We start from the raw sequence: 23,365 nt of genomic DNA on the forward strand, positions 1-23,365 counted from the left end.
TAGGCTGGACATTAGGAAAAAGTTCCTAACTGTCAGGGTAGTTAAACACTGGAATAGATTGCCTAGGGAAGTTGTGGAACCTCCATCTCTGGAGATATTTAAGAGTAGGTTAGATAAATGTCTATTAGGGATGGTTTAGACAGTATTTGGTCCTGCCATGAGGGCAGGGGACTGGACTCGATGACCTCTCGAGGTCCCTTCCAGTCCTAGAGTTATGAGTCTATGGTTGGCAGTGCTGACTTGAGCTGCCAGGGTTCCCTTTCAACTGTGTGTTCCAGTCGAAAACCAGCTGCTTGGTCACCCTATCCCTGGCCCACCCTGTGAGAGCTCAGACAGCTGAGCCTTTGGGTGTGCACGTGGGAGCGTATGAGCACTGCTCAGGAAAGGGCATGGGGAGATTCTGAGAGTCCTGGTCTTGGTCAGGCCTTTTGGTCTCAATGGGAAGAGGAAAGACTCTCAGCAATGGGGTGGGAGAGGAGGGAGGTGAAGGCGGCATCTTTGGAACTGCCCTCCTGGGGCAAAGGTACTAGAACTAGGAATGCTGGAGGTGCAGCAGCGCCCCCGGCTTCAAGTGGTAATAACAACCAAATACATGGTTTCTGCCTTCAGCACCTTGTCCTGGGGGAGATAATGTACCCCTTTCTGAGTTCCCTTTGTAACTCTGGGTGCAGCTGCCTGCTTTTGCAATGTCAGTACCTAGACTGGTATTTTGATACTGTCATAGTAGGTTCTGGAACTAGGGGTGCTGCTGCACCCCCTGGTTTGAAATGATTTCAATTATATACAGGGTTTACAGTTTGGTTAAATGGCTCTCAGCACCCCCACTGTAAAAATTGTTCCAGAACCCCTTGATACTGTAGGACATAAAAGGTTAAAATAGTTTAAGAAGAAAAAAAATATTTTTGGAGGCCATATAAGGTGGCTCTGTTAGCAGTTGTGGGAAGGTCTTGAGAGTTCATTGCTAATATATGCCTAACCAAGTTGGAGCCAACCAACATGTGTCTAAGCACCCATGGATTTAGTTCTTTCTTGAGTATCTTGATCAAATACTTACAAAAGTTTGTTACTGTTTGAATGTAGTAAATGCTTATGATTTAGGCTTTTACACATTTAGAGCAATTTGTATAACTCCCCTTGGGATTTTAGATTTAATAAAGGAATTTATGGTTAAACTGGTATCTCATGGTGCACTGTCTTACTTTTATCTAGAATAATAATTCCAGCAGATACATTGAGATTGTTTGGGTAAAATGAAAATAAATGGAATTTTTTATTTAGCATGTTCTTGTTTTCCTTTAAGCTTGCCTGTGTATAACCTGGTGTCAAATCACTGCAGGAATTAGTTTGCTATTAATCTCTGGCTGTGCTTTGAAAAGTTAAATTTCACTTCCGGAGAATGCAGCCAATGCACTTTCAAAAGGAAAATTTAAAAATAATTAAATAGTTAAAAATAATACACTTAAATGTTACAGTAAGTGTTTACAGTATGCAAACATAAACAATGTTTTAGTAACATGAATGCTTAAATATTTTGGCAGGAGGTAGCAGTCCTTTTCAAGCAACTCGGTTATGGAATGGTATTATTCATGCTCTTCAAAGCCAGGTGGAAATAAAAAGAAGACGACAACATCTAAGGACGTACAGAAACTGCTTTACTGGCTCCAATGCTGTTGATGTGGTGCTGAGCTATCTTATGCACAGTATGTACCTAAGTAGTAATGATCTTTCTCGACTGAAGGGAGTCCGTCTCTGCCAGGCTCTGATGGATCACAAGGTTTTTGAACCAGTTGGACCAAAACTATTCAAGAATGAGAGAGAGCTACAGTTTGAAGACACAAGTAATAGTCTTTATAGATTTCTGGACAGCCATCTTTCTCCTCTTTTACTGAAACGGAAAGGATATATTGAGAACTTGTCCCCTGATGAAATACTTGAACTTAAGACGAAAAAACTTTCACGGTTAGTAATGCAGATGTATACATTTAAAGAGTCTTTCAAATGTGGGCCCAATAAATACAACAGAAATGCCATCTTATACAATCATGAATGGGAAGAGGTGCTCCATGAGACACTTTGTTTAGATGTCATCCATGCTATGAAAAAATCTGAGACCCAATTCAAAGGCAAGATATTAATTATGGAAGAATAAAAAACGTTTCTTGATTGTTACCTTGTGAAAATACTAGGTGACTAAAATATTTATATTGGGACTAGAAAGACCCACTTGTTCAGACACAGATTGGGGGAGCTGTGATTTTTTTTAGGGACCTAAAAATGTACATACTAATTCCAATTTTTATTTTTAATTATGTTTTTAGTGCTTTATCTTCCAAAGAGATCCTTGAATGTGCTAGTGCCAAACATTGCTGCAGTGCCAGTTGCTAGTGCCAAACATTCTCTGATGCTTTTTTGTTTCCTAATAAGCTATTAACAAACTCTTCTATAGCCACCCTTGGAATAGACCTTTGAGACCTGTGAAAAGTGCTGCGACAAGTTCTTTGACACTTTGGGGAAACGCCACACTTAATTCACAATACCACTGAGGATTTTACTGGTAATATTAGAGTCACTTCAAGCTCCCACCTCCCCAACTGCCTTCTTCAGTCTTGTCTTCTGAGCAGCCAATATGCCTTCTGGTAGTGGGGCAGTTCAGTAATGCTGAAAGGAGTTTGGGTACTTGGCTAAGCATGTGACCTGGACTCTTGTGTTCTAAAGCAGGCTCTAACAGTAACCTCTGGCTTTAGTCGAATTACAGCCTCTCTTCCTCAGTTTCCCTACTTGAAATGTTAGTTGTTAATGTTCACAATGTGTTGTAATTATTTATATTTATAAAGCATTATGTAGGTAGTAATATTCACCAGGATTCTCCTGCAGCCCTGAGACTCCCATCCCATATACAAAATAATCCCTTGGAAGTGTTTAAAAAGTTGACACTAATGCATAGACTCCAGCACAAACAGTTGGACTGCTCCCTCTCTTCCAGCAGCCACAAGAGAGCATGGAAAGGGGGTCAGCTTAATTATCCAGAGGCTAATAAAAATGCAGCCCACAGGCAGGATTCAAAGTAGAGCTCATCAGGAATTTCTTCAAGTGTTTTTCATTCAAAAATGCTGAATAGTCAAAACTCAAACTCTTTGCAGAAATGTATTAGTTTTTCCTAATGTTCACTAGGAAAGTATTTCAGGTCCAGGGTGGAATGTCTAGAGAGAGACCTAAGAATAGCCAATAGTCCAGGGGTTAGGGTACAAGCAGGTACAAGTCCCTATTCTGCCTGAGTCAGACAGGGACTTGACCCTGTGTCTCCCATATCCCAGGGGAGTAGCCTAACACTAGACTGTTGGCTATGCTGGGTTGGATTTCTGTGTGTCTGATTTTTTTTGTTTTTACCAGAAATTCTGTCCTGGACCTGAGGAAAAGTTTTCTCAGAACCAAAAGAGGAGTTTTTAAAGGGGTGTACTGTCTGATTTGGCACAAGGATTTGAACTTTAGTCTCCTGCATTTCAAGTGGGCATCCTAACTACTGGGCTATTGGCTATCCTGAGGGTAGGGGCAGGGTTATGTCTGCACGTGTGTGCTTGCTCTCATTGTTTCATAAAAAACTTGGAAAGGCCTTGGTTTCACTCTGCATCAGAACAGAAACAAATGTCAAAATTTTGCATAAAATGGAATTCTTGTTTTCCAGCCTGTTCTAATTCAGACACAGTGTCATTGGTTTTTCCTTGTGCTCCTCCGTCTGTCTGTATCCATCTGTTGTCTCATACTGAGATAATCCCTGTCCCAAAAAGCTTAGAATCTGTGTTCTGTGTTTGTACTGTGCCTAACACAATGAGCACCTAAATGCTGTGATAATACTAATAATAATTGCCGTTTATCAATGCTTTTTTCATAACAGAGCAAAATGTGAAACAATTTCAAATCCTTTAGCACTAGAAGCTGTTGATAAAAGGATAGAGGAACTTCTACAAACTATAAATGTACATCCATCTTTACCTTTAAAGAACATAGTTAATGAACCAGTCTGTCTACTTTCAAAAAAAGGTGATTATATTTTATTTTATAAATATAATATATTTTGTGCTATTTAATATCACCACAAGGTATTTATGAACATTCAACTATAATTTGTTTATTGAAACAAGCAATGAATAATAGATGTTTTGAAAATTAGAAATATACCCTTTTCCAGCCTCTTAGAAAGAGTACTGACATATCTTGCTGAAATATCATTTCTTGGCATTATTATTTGAATCTTGCTACTTTTGTAGTTGAAACAAATATTTCAAGTAGTGCCCAGGATGTTGCAGAAAGTGACTCTTGCACTGAAACCAAGATTTTTAAAAATGACTTGCACAGAATTCAAGGCTTGATCCTTGAGCCCTTACTCATACAGTCCTACTGAAATCAATGTAGCTATTTATGTAACTAGATTACTTCCGTAAGAATTTCAGGATTGGGCCCTAGTTTAATAAATTACAAAAGCATTAAACACAGTTTTTGTTTCCTTTAAATTAGAAGCATTTAAAATCCATATAACAAAGGCCCATCAAAGTTCTTGCTATATTAGGAAATAACAAATTACGATAATACCAACTAGATGTTTGTGAACGGTGGGGAGACCTCAACTATTCATTTAAAAAAGTAGATACTTAACCTATGTTTATCTGAAGCAACTATAACCACAATGCATGGAGTCTACATTCCTGCTCCCTTCTTTTATTTGAAGAGAAGTTATCCCTACCAAATAGATTACATTGTGTAACACACTAAAGCTATCTAGAAATGTTTTCCATTAAGGTCAAATGTTTTTGCTCTTCTTTATGTTTGAACCAGGTTTTCCATGGTGAATGTGCTTATGCCCAGTCTTTTTCCAGGTTGTGCTTATTTGATCTCTGAGGTTGTAGCCTAGAACATAAAGGAGGAACTCTGCCAACTAAAACTTTTTAATTGACTAATATGACAATCAACACCCTTTCAGTAATAAGTCTAGATGCTTTTGAAAAAAAATGTTGTTTTTTTTCACACTTTTCTGATCACCCTGCTGTTTCTGAAGGATCTTCCAAGGTGGATAATGGGCAAACTTGAGAGAGACAACAACAAATGCGGTCAGGAGCTGTCCTTGCAACTCCCTGCAATTGATGATTGTCAAGCCACTTCCCTTTCAGTGTTCTTGGAGTTAGCAGTAAGCAACTGTCCTCGCGTGTTCCTAACATGAAGGAAACTGAGGATCCCTGCTGCTTGTCACTGCTCCTAGACGTTCAGTTTCCTCCATGTTAGGAACACTTGAGGACAGGGGAAGGCAGGCCAATGGATTCCCACAGCTCCTCCCAGACTCAGTGATTCCTATCTCCTGCCTGGACTGCTATTTCCCTGTTGGCCTCAGGTTGTTCCTACCTCTGAGTAGAGGGTTACAAACAGAGGATGCTGCTGTTTTCCTAGTGGTCCTCATATGTAGGTGATGGAGGGTAATCATCACTATTTCCCAGCCTAAATCCAGAGAGAGGGTTTTGTTGAGGAATTTCCTCTGGCTCCTGTTCCTACTGTCTCCAGTCTTGGGTGCAAGGGATAAGGTGGGTGCTGTTATTTCCTTCTCCCTGGTCCAGCTGAGGGACCATGTACCCCTGAATCCTGTTATGTAGTCTGGCTGTGAAAGAGGCTTTCCTGGCCTCCCTGACTGGCTCCCAGCCTCATCCAGAAGTCTTGGGATTGAGGGGAGACTGACTCTCCTAGTCCCTTCTGCCCTAACAAACGTTGCCTCCATGCACATATCCTAGGCTTCTTTGTGCAGGAGTCCCAGGAAGAAAGAGCCCAAGTCACAATCCTAAAGCCACACACCAGCAGTTCTTGCAGAGCCTGGGGAAGAACATTCATGTGAACTCCTCTCAGAAGTATACAAGACTACAGTGCAGTTGTGATCAAAACAGTGAAACTGATTCTATGCAGAGTAGTCCTGAACACAGCAATCAAATTGAAAAAACTAAAAAGAATATTCTCTATAAGCACCTTAGGGGCTCATGTAAAATACCCCATACCAAATTTTCAGATGGATATATGATTTGCAGGCTTACATTGCCCTTCTTAAAAACACAATGTGTTGGGAGTTTTTTTGGTTATAAGGGTCTTTCCTTTTTTAAATGTATTTACTCTCATGTATTTTGTTACTGTATATATTAAATGTTGTTAGAACAGGTAGTTATAAAAAGTAATAACTTAGAAACAAAAAATACTGTGACAGATCCAGGCCAGTGGGGTACAGGAGTCAGGTAGAGGACAAATATACTGGTCACTGTCTGAGTAGTTTTCTGTTCCCTGAGTGACCAGAGCAGGGGCTGCTCTAGAGTAATCAGGAACCTGCTAGAACCAATTCAGGCAGACAGGCTGATTAGAACACCTGCAGCCAATCAAGGCGGGCTAAACAGGGCACCTGGGTTTAAGGAGGAGCTCACTCCAGTCAGGGAGGGGGGGGAGCCAGAGGAGAGGAAGTGTGTGTGAGGAGCTGGGAGCAAGAGGTGCAAGGAGCTGAGAGTGAGAGGCTGTGCTGCTGGAGGACAAAGGAGTACAAGCGTTATCAGACACCAGGAGGAAGATCCTGTAGTGAGGATAAAGAAGGTGTATGGAGGAGGCCATGGGGAAGTAGGCCAGGGAAGTGTAGCTGTCATGCAGCTGTTACAAGAGGTACTATAGACAGCTGCAATCCACAGGGCCCTGGGCTGTAACCTGGAGCAGAGGGTGGGTGCGGGTTCCCCCCAAACTTCCCAACTCCTGATCAGACACAGGAGGAGTTGACCCAGACTGTGGGGAAGATCGTAGAGGTGAGCAAATCTGCCAATAAGTGCAGGACCCACCAAGGTAGAGGAGGAACTTTGTCACAATATTTAAAAGCTTTTTGCCCGGTTTCCTTAAGACACTCTCCCCCTAAAAAACAAAATAGCATAATTTACATCTAATGAATATATTGTATATGTAAGATAGGCTGTTTTTTATTTCAAATCAATCAAAAATTCCTCTTTTTGATATTTACATATATGCTATGTGTACCTACTCTTGTTCCCAGTAAGCTTGACTTCTGTTTTTCCCTTCCCCCTCCCCCCAATCTTCCTGTTTCTACTCCTAGTTATAGATGATGTCTGGAAACAACAGACTCTGTTACGACTACTGCAGTTAATTGATCTTCCAGTCCTGGAAAATATTTTGGAGTTTCCAGACAAGAGGAAAAATGATCATCTTGGCAAAGAGGAAGATCTGATTATCTCAAATACATTACTTGACAGAGAGGTCATGTGCAGCCTAAATTTGCCTGAGTTAGTTATAAAAATATATATTTTATAAAAACTTGAATAATTTAGCATTTCACTGTTTGATCACACATTAATTTCACTCCAGTTTTCAAGACTTCTGCTCTAAGTGGGCAGGGTAGGCTTTGTGGGTGAGGCAATACCTTTAAGATTGGAATAGGATGAACATGGATTTCCCTCTACTGCCTTTCAGAAAGAGCACTCAGAAGCTAAGAGGTGTTTAAATAAGCAAAAATTACATTTTTAACTTGAGAGGATGGGTGAACACTTCCTCCTCTTCTAGACTGGATATTTCACAGCTAAATGCTTCTTTTTTATACAAATATGAGGAGTGAATTATGTGAATTTTGGTCTTATTTTAGGGCTTTCATAACTAACATATCCCAAAGGGGTTTATACAGTCCTTTTCTTGGTGGTTTTAAGTGGAGGTGCAGTGCGTGTGTAAAACAAATGGAGCAGCCATTATTACAGATAGCAAGGGAAAGCCCCTGCTGTGACAAAAGGGTCATTGTACCACAGAAAGAAAGATGTTGCAATTTGGTTCCAGCCTGTTTGCCTTTCCAAACCTTCCAGTATTTCTAAACTATTCCTGTGATCGCATCTGGGTTGATGTCATGTTTTACCACATGGCAGTACAGCTGAAGAAAAGTTTCATTTTGTAGCATGGAATGGTGTGTTGACACGCAGCCTCTTGCATGGGGGTAGCCTGAGGTTAACCCATAAGAGGAATTACTCTGCCATTATGGTTGCATTTATCCTGAGCCATGTTTTGAAAAGTTAGGATGGCTTCACTTCAGGAGAATTCATCCAATTTTTGATAAATTTTGGTCAGTCTGTGTGCCCCCAAAAAAGCATCTGCATTTCAATAGTCTGTTCACATGGAAAATGTTTGAGAATCAAAGCAAAATACATTGAGAGTTAGATAACCAGTGAAGCTCCAGTTGCTGCTAATTTCTAACTGGTATAGCTGTTGGAATTAGTTTTAGGTGGTTGAAGGTGGCCTGAATTGATTCTAAGAAACACCTCTGGTCTTGAAGCCAGTTTTGTAAAAATGGGTGTCTTCAACCATCTAAAACCCATTAAAGCTGTAGCATAGATCCAGTTTTAAAATCAAATTAAGCTGAGCTATTTTTTTCTTTCAGCAACAGTTCCATTTGAGAACTCACAATATATTCAACCAGTTGATTACAGTTCTAGTATCGGTATCCCTGAACCCACTAACCAAGGGTATTTTCCAGATAATTACTGCAATGAAGTGGTGTCTCAGGATATTGGAGAGAATGGACTGAAATCAGGATCTCAGCTGCGCCTTTTCAATTCTGTAGCTCTCTCTGGGTTGCATGCTTTCTGGCAGCCTACAGTGAGGTTTACTTATGCCTGGAAAAACAATTACTGTTATTCCCTTTGCTTATGCTGCCATGTGAGATGTGTGTACCCACACTCGGCCATGAACTATCTAGAATGGACTCTCAGACGTCATTGCACTGTGACCCCCTTCTAACAATAAAAATTACTACATGACCCCAGCAGGGGGGTCTGAAGCCTGAGCCCAAGGGCTTCAGCCCCAGGCAGTGGGGCTTGAGCTTCAGTTCTGGGCCCCAGAAAGTCTAAACCAGCCCTGGTGACCCCATTAAAATGGGGTCATGGCCCACTTTGGGGTCCCAGCCTACAGTTTGAGAACTGCTGGTCTAGAAGAATATTTCCTGTTGGAGCCATAAATGTCCCCTTGTGGGACCAGAGAGTTGCTACCATTCACCATACACCATGAAGTGGTGGTGTACCTGTGTTAGTACCAAGGTATTAAAGAGTCAAGGTGGGTGAAGTAATATCTCTTACTTGACCAACATCTTTTGGTGAGAGATCTTCAGGTCTGGGCTGCAGAAGAGCTCTGTGTAAGCTCAAAAACTTGTCTCACCAACAGAAGTTGGTCCAATAATAGAGGTTACCTTGCCTTATGAGGTAACTCCCTTCTCCATGTGTCATTACATTAATGCCTGCATCTGTAATTTTCACTCCATGCATCAGAAGAAGTGGTTTTTTTACCCACGAAAGCTTATGCCCAAATAAATCTGTTAATCTTTAAGGTGCCACCGGACTCCCTGTTGTTTTTGTGGATACAGACTAAGATGGCTACCCCTTGATACCTCGCCCACCTTCTCTCTCCTTTTGCCCCAGGCAGTTGACAGTGTTAGATCCATCCATGTAGACTGCCTTTGCCTTCAGTGGCAATCTTTAGTGCTTATTTCTTGTCCTTTCCTAGTTAGTTGTTGGCTTCCTTTCATTTGTCAGGGTTTTAAGTGTTTGTTTCTAAATTGAATGTCTAGTTTCTTTGCTCCTTTAAAGTTTTAGCCTGCGTTTGGTTGTGTAGCTAGATAACTATTTTTACCTTGTAATGGCTGAAAGTGACAAGGCAGGACCGTATTGTCACAACTTGCATTTCTGAAGTGTTTGTGACAGACTGCACCATTGTGACTTCTTCTGAGGGAAGGCAAAACTCAGCCATATTGTTGTAGTCTAGGGAGGTGAGTTAGTTAATTGCAACAGTAGTTCAGTGGACTTTATAGCTACAACATCCAACTACATTTTTTAATTGCTTATTAAGTAAGTTGTATGATGCTGTTGTTCAAACATGCTTGTAGTTGTAGGTGTCTGGTTAATTCTTCCTGAATTTTAGTTTAAATAAAGTGTTTTGCCTAGCATTAAATGTAAGTACTAAAACTAACTTTCTCTCCCCAGGCTTGACAAATGGCTTTGTGCAGCAATTGAATGCTTGGAGTATTTTCCAGACCAGCTAATAGTGATGGTTGGTCAGCAGTTACTTCAAATCAGTAATGAACCAAGTCACTTGAATATGCACAAGAAGATACTTTTTGATGTGATAGCAAAATATTATAATCAAGTGAGAGACCCCCTTTTCAGCAATCATGATCTTGATATTCATTCAGGAATTGTTGAACTTATAGGTAAGTGCATAATCTTTATTTACACATAAGGAAATTAAAACTTCTGTTAACTTAATACTAATACAGACATCTTATGAGTAGAATCACTTTATGCTACAGTTTCCCTGTCAACCAAAAGAGGGATTCATAGCTTATGGACTCACACATTTCCATTACTAGAGAATAAACTGACAAGGTAAGGGACCAGAAAAATTCTCTTAATTCTAAGATTCAATTCAGGCTGTGATAAGTTCTTCCTGATTCTGCAACTTTTGTGGCAAACAAATCTTCCCAAAACAAAATAACAGCAAGAGTTACCTTAAATTTGGATTTAAATGAAACTCTAGCGTGAGTATTTCTTTTCTGTACACCTTAGGTCTTGCAGAATGTATGGAATGTTACCTGAATGCTCAGTTTTCAGAGATGCTTCACAGAGCTTAGTTCCACATCTGCTCAGTGATGATACGGAAGATATTGAGCGTGTTCCTGCCTAGGACTGACACTTGGCAAAGAGACCCTTTTAAATTAAAATAAAGGGAGCATAAAAAGGAATCTGTGGTAAGACTACAGTAAATTCCTAACCCACGATTACTAATTTGAAATCGTTGATTTACTTAAAAAGGAATTCTAGCCTACCATACTTTCACATAAAGGGAGGTGGAGGAAAGGCTCATGACATAAATCACTGAAAGAACTCCATGCTTTAACTCCCTCATTATTCCCCATTTATTTAAAATCTCATCTTAAGCTGAACAGTATGTTTTATGAACATGTCACGCTAATTTGTGCCAGTCCTGTGTCACTTTGCAAACTTTAGTCAGCTAAAATCTGCCTGGGGAACAGTTTCTAATGTAGGCCCAGCTTAGTTTCAGCTTCATTTTGGACAGGTGGTGGTCCTAACTTCATAATTAAACAGAGGTCCATTTCTAAATATATTAAGCATTCCACAGTTCTTTAGGTTTGATTGTCTCCTGCTGCTCATCAATCTACACAAGAGGCACAGCTCATATATACATTAGGAGGAGGTTATACTTATTTTACCACTGGTTGCAAAGTGCAGGCTATAGAGTTGCCTGTATATTCTGCTGGGTGATGCTTTTGAACAAAGGGCCCTGTGCTGTAACCCTTACTCAGGTAAACATGTCATTGATCTCTTACTTCAGTAGGACTGCAGGACAGGGGACAAGCTCAGACGAGCGGATAGAAGCAGGACCAAAGGACTCTGAGGCGGGGCTTCTGGGTGAGGAAAGTGGATGGTGGAAGCATGTGACTAGGAGAACCAGGCAGAGGAAAAGACGGGCCAGCGATGGAGAAACAGAACTCAGGAACAGGTTTGCTGAGTTGGGAAATGAAGATGGAGCACAGCAGGCTGCTGAAGGACAAAGGGCGAGGAAGAAGAGGTGAGCAGCTAGTCCTGCAGAAGGAGGGGAGGAGTCAATGGAGGCGACACCAAGTATGAGCCCTAGGAGGACTGTAAGGGCGAATACAAATCGAAAGGAATTGCGACCACCTGCTGTGGGGGATAGACCGCAGAATCGCACTGTCGCCAGGAAAAGACAAGTCTACGTGATTGGAGACTCTTTACTGAGAAGAGTAGATAGGCCTGTAACTAGACCTGATCGGGAGAACAGAAGGGTGTGCTGTCTGCCAGGGGCTAAGATACAGGATGTGGACCTGAGGCTGAATACGATCTTAGCGGGAGCGGGAAAGAATCCGTTGATTATCCTTCATGTGGGAACGAATGATACGGCTAGTTACTCGCTGGACTGTATCAAGGAGGACTATGCCAGACTGGGGAAGAGGCTCAAAGACATCGAGGCTCAGGTGATCTTCAGTGGGATTCTGCCGGTTCCTAGAGCGGGGCGACGAAGGAGTGACAAGATTATGGCGATCAACAGATGGCTTAGGGAGTGGTGTTATAAGGAGGGCTTTGGGATGTACGGTCACTGGGAAGTGTTTACGGATAGACAACTGTTCGCTCAGGATGGACTTCATCTAAGCAAGGAGGGAAACAGAATTCTAGGATGGAGGCTCGCCGACCTCATCAAGAGAGCTTTAAACTAGGAAGTTGGGGGAGATGGTTGGGAGATGTTCGGGAGATCTCCACGCCGGAATATAACCTGGAGAGGAAAGTAAACAAAGTGAGAGGGGATACCCTTGCGGTCCCAAGAATTGATCCAAGGAGGAATAGTGGAGTAGAAACCAGAGTAACGGGTGATGCTGGTGGTAAAAGGTCTCTGCACAACGGGGGAAAGAATGTCACTGACGCCAAACGCCGAAAATTAAAAGGTCTGTACACTAATGCGAGGAGCCTAGGTAACAAGATGGAGGAACTGGAGTTACTGGTGCAGGAAGTGAAACCGGATATTATAGGGATAACTGAAACCTGGTGGAATAGTACTCATGACTGGAGCACGGTTATTGAAGGCTATGTGCTGTTTAGAAAAGACAGGAAGAAAGGCAAAGGTGGTGGAGTAGCCTTGTACATCAATGATGAAATTAACTGTAGCGAAATAAGAAGCGATGGAATGGATAAGACAGAGTCTGTCTGGGCAAAAATCACACTGGGTAAAAAAGCAACTAGAGCTTCCCCTGAGATAGTGCTTGGCGTGTGCTGCAGACCGCCAGGATCTGATTGGGATATGGATAGAGACCTGTTTAATGTCTTTAATGAAGTAAACACAAAGGGGAAATGTGTGATCATGGGGGACTTCAACTTCCCAGATATAGACTGGAGGACGAGTACTTGCAAGAATAATAGGGGTCAGATTTTCCTGGATGTGATAGCGGATGGATTTCTTCATCAAGTAGTTGAAGTACCTACGAGAGGAGATGCCATTTTAGATTTGGTGTTGGTGAGCAGTGAGGACCTCGTAGAAGAAATGGTGGTAGGGGACAACCTTGGTTCGAGTGATCATGAGCTGATTCAGTTCAAACTAGATGGAAGGATAAACAAATGTAGATCTGGGATTAGGGTTTTTGACTTCTCGAGGGCTAATTTTAAAGAGTTAAGGAAATTAGTTAGGGAAGTGGATTGGATGGAGGAATTAGTGGATTTAAATGCGGAGGAGGCCTGGAATTACTTTAAGTCGCAGCTGCGGAGACTGTCGGAAGCCTGCATCCCAAGAAAGGGGAAAAAAACCATGGGCAGGAGTCGTAGGCCAAACTGGATGAGCAAGCAACTCAGAGAGGGGATTAGACAAAAGCAGAAAGCTTACAGGGAGTGGAAGAAAGGCAGGATCAGTAAGGAAAGCTACCTTGGTGAGGTCAGAACATGTAGGGATAAAGTGAGGAAGGCTAAAAGCCGCATTGAACTGGACCTTGCAAAGGGAATCAAAACCAATAGTAAAAGGTTCTACAGCCACATAAATAAGAAGAAAACAAAGAAAGAAGAAGTGGGGCCGCTATACACTGAGGATGGAATGGAGGTTAAGGATAACCTAGGCATGGCCCAACATCTAAACAAGTACTTTGCTTCAGTTTTTAATAAGACTAGTGAGGAACCTTGCGATGATGGAGGGATGATAAACGGGAATGTGAATATGGAAGTGGATATTACCGCAACTGAGGTAGAGGCCGTACTTGAACAGCTCGACGGGACGAAGTCCGAGGGCCCGGACAATCTCCATCCGAGGATATTAAAGGAACTGGCGCGTGAAATTGCGAGCCCGTTAGCGAGAATTTTTAAGCATTCGATAAACTCGGGGGTTGTGCCGTATGACTGGAGGATTGCTAATGTAGTTCCTATTTTTAAGAAAGGGAATAAAAGTGATCCGGGTAATTATAGGCCTGTTAGCTTGACGTCTGTAGTATGCAAGGTCTTGGAAAAAATTTTAAGGGAGAAAGTAATTAAGGACATAGAGGTCAATGGTAATTGGGACGAATTGCAACACGGATTTACTAAAGGTAGATCATGTCAAACCAATCTGATCTCCTTCTTTGAGAAGATGACGGATTACTTAGATAAAGGAAATGCGGTAGATATAATTTACCTAGATTTCAGTAAGGCGTTCGACACGGTTCCACACGGGGAACTGTTAGTCAAATTGGAAAAGATGGGAATGAATATGAAAGTTGTAAGGTGGATAAGGAACTGGTTAAAGGGGAGACTCCAGAGGGTCGTATTGAAAGGTGAATTGTCAGGCTGGAAGGAGGTCACTAGTGGAGTCCCTCAAGGATCGGTTTTGGGACCGATCTTATTTAACCTTTTTATTACTGACCTTGGCACAAAGAGCGGGAATGTGCTAATAAAGTTTGCGGATGACACCAAGCTGGGGGGTATTGCTAACACGGAGAAGGACAGGGATACTATTCAGGAAGATCTGAACCACCTTGTAAACTGGAGTAATAAAAATAGGATGAAATACAATAGTGAAAAGTGCAAGGTTATGCATTTAGGAATTAATAATAAGAATTTTGGATATACGTTGGGGGCGCATCAGTTGGAGGCGACGGAGGAGGAGAAGGACCTTGGGGTACTGGTTGATAGCAGGATGACTATGAGTCGCCAATGTGATACGGCTGTTAAAAAAGCAAATGCGATTTTGGGATGCATCAGGCGGGGTATTTCCTGCAAGGATAAGGAGGTGTTAGTACCGTTATACAAGGCGTTGGTGAGACCCCATCTGGAATACTGTGTGCAGTTCTGGTGTCCCATGTTCAAGAAGGATGAATTCAAACTGGAACAGGTTCAGAGATGGGCTACAAGGATGATCCGAGGAATGGAAAAACTGCCTTATGAAAGGAGACTCAAAGAGCTTGGCTTGTTTAGCCTGGCCAAAAGAAGGCTGCGGGGGGATATGCTTGCTCTATATAAATATATCAGGGGGGTTAACGTTAGGGAGGGAGAGGAATTATTTAAGTTTAGTACTAATGTAGGCACGAGGACGAATGGGTATAAATTGGATATTAGGAAGTTTAGACTTGAAATTAGATGAAGGTTTCTAACCATTAGGGGAGTGAAGTTCTGGAACAGCCTTCCGAGGGAAGTAGTGGGGGCAAAAGACTTTCCTGGCTTTAAGACAAAGCTTGATAAGTATATGGAGGGGATGTTATGATAGGATTGTTAATTTGGGCAATTGATCTTGGATTACCACCAGATAGGTCTGCTCAATGGTCTGCGGGGAGATGTTGGATGGAATGGGAACTGAGTTACTGCAGAGAATTCCTTCTTGGGTGCTGGCTGGTGACTCTTGCCCACATGCTCAGGGTTTAGCTGATTGCCATATTTGGGGTCGGGAAGGAATTTTCCTCCAGGGCGGATTGGCAGGGGCCCTGGAGGTTTTTCGCCTTCCCCTGCAGCGTGGGGCACGGGCCGCTTGCTGGTGGTTTCTCTGCAACTTGAGGTCTTCAAACCTATTTTGAGGATTTCAATAACTCGGTCCTGGGACAGGGGTTGTTATAGAATTGGATGGGTGGGGTTCTGTGGCCTGCCTTGTGCAGGAGGTCAGACTAGATGATCAGATTGGTCCCTTCTGACCTATGAGTCTATGAGACCTGGCCTAATTTAGTTGTTGGCTATTCCAGATGGCAAATTTGGCCTGGGGCTGGGGGAGGAATTGTTACATGCTCTCACAATCACTGTTGCAGCCAATTGAACACAATCTCCTCTTGCTGTGTGTGTACTGCAGATGCTGAAAACTTGTATCTCCATGAACCCACAGCCAGCTTGATTTTCAAAAAAAAACTTTCACTGTCAACAGAAAGCTGAAATCTGTTTTTAAAAATGAAACTATAACAAACACACACAAATCAACCCCACCCCTCCCCACCACTACCACTAAAATAAAAAGGGCACCATGGTTAGTGTGTGCATGCAGGTGCAAGTAGTCAAGTGCATCATAGACTTTAAGACCACAGACTTCAATATCACATATCCCTTACTGCTTTTAACACACACGCTCCTTTCACTTTCCTCCAACCCACTGAAAGCATCCCAATAAAGCTTTTACATTTTTTTACAACTCCTCCTGATCTGTGATTAAACCTCTATGGCAGCTGGAAACTGTCCTTTATCAGTTATCTAATCTGTCAACTTCTCCATATTTTCCTTCACCTTGGTCTTCTGATGCTCTTCTCTTTTCTACATTTGCTCACTCTCTCTGCTTTCTACCTTCATTCATACTTCCTTTCCAAGTCTCAGTGCACTTACATATCAATTTTAGTTGCTTTTATTCTTTCAAAGAAAATAATTGGGCCAATCTTCTTTTAATTATGGTTTTGCATTTTGCTAGACATAATTATCTGGACCAGTGAGTAGAGCAGAGAACTGGGAATCAGATTGGTGGCTCTGCTGCTGACCTGCTGTGACTTTAACCTCTCTGCCAGTTTCCCCCTTTGTTAGATGGGGATAAAGATACTTGCCTTTGCAAATGCTCTGAGGGTATGGCTACACGGCAGCGCTTTGAATTGAGTGTGTGGTCGGAGCGCCACATTGTGAGTGTGGTAAGAGAGCTCTCCCAGCGCTGCACGTAAACCACATCCCTTACGGGTGTAGCTTGCAGCACTGGGAGCCGCGCTCCTAGCGCTGCGGCACTGATTACACTGAGGCTTTACAGCGCTGTATCTTGCAGTGCTCAGGGGGGTGTTTTTTCACACCCCTGAGCGCGAAAGTTGCAGCGCTGTAAAGCGCCAGTGTAGCCATGGCCTGAGATCTATAGATGAAGAATGCTATATAAGAATTTGATACCTGCCTTGTCCGTTTACCACACAAAGGGTGTGGCTTGGTGGTTTAAAAAGCTCATCAGCAATGGGAATGGTGCAGCAGTGAGGCACACTGGTCATGTTGCATCACATCATATAAAGGAGTAGTTAAGGATTCAGCAAAGGTAGGGAAACACAAACTGTACGCACAAGGTAAAATGGAGGTTCTGCATCTGGTACATTTAAGACTTCATGATATCCAGAGGATGTTGTTTTAAAATATATTACTTGCCTAGCTCTAAGACACAGGCTATATGGTTTTAAGCCTAGAATCAGAAATTGACTCCTATTTAAATACATTTTCTTGATTCTGTTCAAACTACTAGACTGCACTATATACAATATTTCACTAACATTGCAGAGAATGGAAAGACAGCACAAGCCCTGGAGGCATCGCAGCTTTATTTAAGATTACTAGTGCCAAACATCCGAGAAGAACTGCGTAGGCTACTGATGTTTATGGCTGTTGCAGCAGAACCTGGGGGCTACAAGTTACAAAAACAAGTAAGTATTGCATTGAAACGTAGTGTATAAATTATCACCCCCCATAGTAACATTATTAGACTTTTTTTTAACAGCCATAGAAACTGACCCATTACAACATTTGAATCTGATGCTTTTAAAACTAACTTAAATGGAATTTTTTCACGGTGTAGATTGTCATCTGTTTTATAACAATCATTTAGCTAACACCTAGAATAACAGCAAGCAAATCCTAATCCAGGTCATTATTCTTCTGTTTTATAGTTTGATAATAGATCAGTGATCATCAAGACTTTTACCAAGGCCATTTTACAAAATAAAGGATTGTCAAAAACACACACTGAACAGCTAATCCAGTTACTGATGAAGAATCATACTGAACTCTTCAAGGTATTTCCTTCTCATCTGACACACTTTGACTGTGTCATTTTAGATATTAATTGTCAAAAAGCAGCTTTGTATGAATGTGCTTGTTTGTTTGTTATGGCAACCTGTAAAAGCTACACAGTCTTGTAGGACCAGAAAATGTTCCAGACTAATTCGGTTTTTCTGGACAGGGGGAAATCTAAAATCATTGGCCTCTACTTCCATTGTCCCCACCCTCACATTCTCAGGCTTATTGTAGCACTTCTCTCTCTCTAGCAAAGCAGTGTTGGAAATAACTCCCTGCAGAAGCCAGCTAATGTACTTTGAGTGCTAACTAGAGGGAGTCATTCAAAGGTGAACTTCTGCAGAGGCTGAGCACACGCTGGCAGCGTCTCTCAGCTCCAGGAATTAACTTAGTATTTTAAAATCTCTTACTTTTGGCAGTTAATATAAACCCAGTAAGTAAATCAAATGTTTCCCATTTTGTCAATGATAAATCCATTATGAATAAGTAGAAATATTTGTATAGCTTTTTCAGTTACATTCAACTGTCTCTTGCATATGAAAAGATGTACTTTTTCTAGCTAACACACATTAAAACGACAGTATTTGTTTTAGTTATTTTTCAAGTTGCAAAACTAATTAAAAAGACAACTAGGAAAATGTCTGGTAGTTCAAACTCCATCTCAGCTGCCTGAAAATCAAATGGTAAATATTCTCTGTATATTGGAAAAAAAATCCTCATATTAAACCAACGCACTGTCTGAGGCACACAAATATTCACATGTCCCTTTTTATTTCATATCAGCCAGGGTCAGAAATGGAAGCATTAAAATATCATAGGAAAAGCTGCTATTGCACTATTTCTGGTTCAGTTGAAATTATCAAGTATTAGAAATAGGGAAAGACTGTCTGTGTGTGATGTCTGTTTCTCAGGTAAATAATTAGATAAACAGTAGAGGTTTGGGATGTTTACTAGAACTTTCAAATCTTGTGAGTTTTGCCAGAAGGGCACAAGCAAGGAAACTATTCCCCCTGAACGGAAACGCATGTGGATGATCATCAGTACTTATCTCCCAAACTATCTTTTCTTCCCTCATACATACAGAATCACTTGCTTTTCTAGGACGCTGCAATTATGAGAACTTGGCCTCCAGTTCTGCAAAGAGCTGCACACAGATGGACCTCTGCACCCACACAGAGCTCTTTTAAAGTCAAATGGGCCTGCCCCCGTACAATTCATTTAAGTATTGAGGCCTTACGCAGCTGACTCAATGCTATCTTGAAATGTTGCCAAACTGCATTAGTCTATTTAAAAAACATGAACTTTTTTAGTGTAAGGTTATGTACAGAGAGAGGTTGAAGCTACTTTTCCATGATAAATTGAGTTAGAAACCACACTTCTCAAGCTTTGACCAAAAAGAACCAACTTGCTTGAAATTTCACTTGCAGGATCTTAGCCCAGGATAGAATATTTCTGGATACCTTGGGAGAAATTTTAAAAAAGCTGCTTGGGAGATAAAATATGTTTCAGTTCTGGGATACTTTCCAGATATTTATTTGGTTTGTCATACCTCCAGAATGGTCTGGCTTAGAAACTTCACCTTTGGTTTATTATCTTGGGTTGGGGGGGGGGGAAACTAGATTAGACATTTCCACATTTCTTAAAGCTACTGAAGCCTAATACAGATGGCCATAATGGAAGTGTGACACTAGCAGGTAGAGTTGGTCTGATCTGACAGTTCCCATCCACCTTGCTATCTCTAAGAATACCTGTCACCAACATCTAAATTTTTAATAAAAAAATTTTTAGTTTCTCTAACTTAAGTTGTAGATGAGACTGAGCCGATGAACTTTAAGAACAGATTTCCTTAAAAGAATCTTGCAGTTTTATAATCAGTCTGAACTTTTGACAGTCTGGAAATACAAAGTTAATAGTATCTGAACAAAAAAAGGGTCACCCAAACAATTTGTATTATCACCACCCCTAAAACAATCAGAAATGTAATTAGTGCAATATAGGCGCACTTATTAATGATTCCAGCTAACAAGTCATCCTACTAGGAAACCAAACTCTGAAATTGCTGTTAATTTACAGCCTATGGCCCTGATCCTGAAAACATTTTATGCGCATGCTTAACTTTATAGTAAAGAGTAGACCCCTTGAAGCCAGTGAGATAGTGAAGTTAAGCATATGAATGTTTGCAGGATCAGAGCCTAAGGTTTCATTTAAAACAAAACTACGCTGGTGCTTCTGTCACTAATTTTCATGACTTTTACTTTGTTTAAAAGTGCAGTAGAACCTCAGAGTTACGAACCACCTCGGGAATGAAGGTCATTTGTAACTTTGAACAAAATGTTATGGTGGTTCTTTCAAAAGTTTACAGCTGAACATTGACTAAATACAGCTTTGAAACTTTTCTATGGAGAAGGAAAATACTGCTTTTAACCATCTTAATTTAAATGAAACAAGCACAAACAGTGTCCTTACCTTGTCAAATCTTTAAAACTTTCCCTTTATTTTTCTAGTAGTTTAACACAGGACTACGCTGTATAGGAGGGGTTCTCAGCCTTTTTCTTTGAGGCCCCACAACATGCTATAAAAACTCCACAGCCCACCTGTGCCACAACAACTGATTTTCTGCATATAAAAGTCAGGGCCAGCGTTAGGGGGTAGCAAGCAGGGCAATTGCCTAGGACCCAGTGCCACAGGGGCCCCTGCAAAGCTCAGGCTTTGGCTTCAGTCCCAGGTGGCAGGGCTCGGGGCACTAGGCTTCAGCCTCATGTAGTGGGGCTTTGCCTTTCTGCCCTGGACTCCTGGGAGTCTAACACTGCCCCTGCTTGAAGGATGTCTTGAAACCTGCTCATGGCCTCTCATGGGGCCCTGGTTGAGAACCACTGCTGTACAGTGTTTGCTTTTTTTGGTCTCTGCTGCCTGATTGTGTACTTCCGGTTCCAAATGAGGTGTGTGGGGTTGACTGGTCAGTTTGTAACTCTGAGGTTCTACTGTACATTACTACTTTAATTAAAAAAACCCTAACAATTTATTTTGGGTTTTTAAAACATATGTACCAGGCACGCCCATTTATATGCTCAACTTTAAGGGGTTTTGCCTATTGTGTAAGTGTGCATTTTATAATTAACTGTATGAACATCAAATAACTGAAAATTCTGTTCTTGTGCAGACCCCTTTAATTCTGTTGGAACTAATTAGCAAGAAACTTACAAGCTTGCTGCAAGGACAAGATCCTGATGCCAGTTCAGGTAGAAAGTCTGATATTGTGCATTTTTATGAGTAGTTGCATGTAAATGAGTTTAGTGCACTACATATCAAATTACGGTGAAATGCTTTTCCTGATTGCCTCATCCTCTCTGTTATACTGATAGTGGGGCTTTAAGTGGTTTAATTCATTAACTCATTTAATGATTACCCACCTAAAACAAAGCATAAATTAAATGGTGACCGAGGCCATATTCTATCTAACTTCTCTGCAGTCCCGTAACTGATTATGTAATTTCCTTCACAAAGTTAAATTCAGGAAAAAATAGTGTAAAATATGATTTGGCTAAAGACATATAAACTATTACTTTGGTCGAATTTTTTTGTTCACTTTTCTACTTAACATACATTATTAAAAGGGAAAATTACTTACCTGTAATTTGACTTCTCTGAAGATTTCTTTTGGCTGTGTTCCTGTTGTGCTTCTACCATGAGGCATGCACAAACTACCCTAGCATTCAAAGGTTTTGGGGTTTTTGCTGCAACAGTAGATGTCTTGTGCAAAGACCAGTTGATTCCTTTTTGCTTGCAAGAACATTGTCCTTCAATTTTTTGATGAGCAGGAACCAAAGAGTTCCTTAATTCCTAAGCATAGGCTAGAGTATGATATAAAAAATATTTCACTCAATATTTGTCTGGGAATAGATTTTTTTTCAAGTTAATTCCTTTCCTTCTGGCCCTGCTTCTAAAAATGTCCTCCTCCAGAATTGTCCTTTAACCTCTGTGCTATTTCTATCATCTGGTTATAAGTGGCCCTATCTTGTTCTATACATTTGTTAGACATTTACTAAAACTATTAGATTGTACTAACACTACTAACCAAATCCTGTTTGAAGCTGCAATTAAATGGACTTTGTGTAGGAAGAACAAAAGGAACTCTTCTTTTCTGTGAGTCTTAGGCCCCTAAGTATCTGCCTAGCAGATCCAGACTCTACTTTAGCCCATGGATTATAACCAGTATCTTGACATAGATGAGCACTGGCCTTATCCTATGCGGGGTTGGCAAACTATGGTCCGAGGGCCACTTCTGGCCCATCAGACATTTTTATCTTGCCATTGAGCTCCCATCGGGGGCTTGCCCTGCTCCGCCCGGCCGGCACTCCCAGCAGGGAGCGTGTTCAGGGGCTTGCCCTGCTCCAGTGTTCTAGCTGGGGAATGGTGCCTGGGTTTTGCCCTACTCTGCCCTCCTGGCAGTACCCAGCCCTGGCTCACAATTCCAGCATCTTCTGGCACATGTAGAACCACACTGCGCAGGCACAACTTCACTACGCTGTTTCCAGGATCAAAACCCCACCCCTATGTGGCGACACTCACCCACCCGCCCTCTCCATGGCAGAGTGCCCAATCCCCTCCCAGTCTCCTAAGGCCCCTCCATCGAGAGCCTCAAAACCACCCAGGAGCCACACCCATCTCAGCTAGGGTGCCTCTGCCCATGGCAGTGCCTGGTACAGCTGCCTTGGTGTCATTGCCAGCAGGTCCCCTAGGAGTCCCTGGTACCACCCCTGTAGGACACCGCTCTCCCCTCCGACCCCATGAGTCCATCCTCCCCCAACTTCGGTAACATCCTTTATAGAGCTCCCCCATGCTACACCCCATAAAGTCCCCCCCATTGGGCATTTATGGCTCGCCATACAATTTCCATACCCAGATGTGGCCTTCAGACCAAAAAGTTTGCCTACCCCTGTCCTATGCCAAACTCTTCTGTCCAGTGGTGAGGCCAGAATGACCAAGTGAGGAGTTAACTGTCTAGTGTAGCTCTATTCAGCTTTGTACAAATACAAAATGGGAAATAACTGGCTAAGCAGTAGTGCTGCAGAAAAGGATCTGCGGGTTATCGTGGGTCACAAATTGAATACAAGTCAACAGTGTGGTGCTGCTGCAAAAAAGGCAAATGTCATTCTGGAATGTATTAACAGGGAGGGTCATATGTAAGACACACAAGATTCAGCTCTGCTTGGCACTGGTGAGGCCTCAGGTGGAGTACTGTATCCAGTTCTGGGCAGCACACTTTAAGAAAGATGTGAACAAATTGTAAAGAATCCAGAGCAGAGCAACAAAAATAAGAGAAAATATAAAGAACCTCAGAAAGAATTGGGCATGTTTAGTCTAGAGCAGAGAATACTGCGGGCAAGGTGGGAGACAGGTCTTCAAATATACAAATGGTTGTTATAAAGAGGGTGCTGATCAATTTCTCCATGTCCACCAATGGTTAGGACAAGCAGTAATCAGCTTAGTTTGCAGCAAGGGAGATTCAGATTTGATTTTAAGAAATACTTTCTAACTATAATGATTAAGCACTG

General features: G+C 41.7%; 2 protein-coding genes across 3 annotated transcripts in view; one reads left to right on the plus strand and one right to left on the minus strand.

The window, feature by feature from the left end:
- DEPDC4 (DEP domain containing 4) overlaps positions 1-23,365 on the plus strand; it is a 31,290-nt gene that overhangs the window by 1,619 nt on the left and 6,306 nt on the right. For both annotated transcript variants that reach the window (XM_030548458.1, XM_030548459.1), the window contains exons 2-8: positions 1,539-1,959; positions 3,893-4,038; positions 7,112-7,298; positions 10,029-10,255; positions 17,298-17,440; positions 17,684-17,809; positions 20,971-21,049. In XM_030548458.1, coding sequence (XP_030404318.1) covers positions 1,539-1,959; positions 3,893-4,038; positions 7,112-7,298; positions 10,029-10,255; positions 17,298-17,440; positions 17,684-17,809; positions 20,971-21,049 — 1,329 coding nt within the window. The remainder of the gene's footprint in view (positions 1-1,538; positions 1,960-3,892; positions 4,039-7,111; positions 7,299-10,028; positions 10,256-17,297; positions 17,441-17,683; positions 17,810-20,970; positions 21,050-23,365) is intronic.
- Positions 17,320-23,365, minus strand: part of ACTR6 (actin related protein 6) — a 30,756-nt gene continuing 24,710 nt past the window's right edge. Inside the window, exons 11-12 of the transcript XR_003998469.1 lie at positions 21,439-21,661; positions 17,320-17,421 (exon numbers count right to left, since the gene is read on the minus strand). The gene's annotated coding sequence lies outside the window, so the exon portion shown is untranslated. The remainder of the gene's footprint in view (positions 17,422-21,438; positions 21,662-23,365) is intronic.

The sequence above is a fragment of the Gopherus evgoodei genome, chromosome 1 (assembly GCF_007399415.2).
Source record: "Gopherus evgoodei ecotype Sinaloan lineage chromosome 1, rGopEvg1_v1.p, whole genome shotgun sequence".
Classification (NCBI taxonomy): domain Eukaryota; kingdom Metazoa; phylum Chordata; order Testudines; family Testudinidae; genus Gopherus; species Gopherus evgoodei.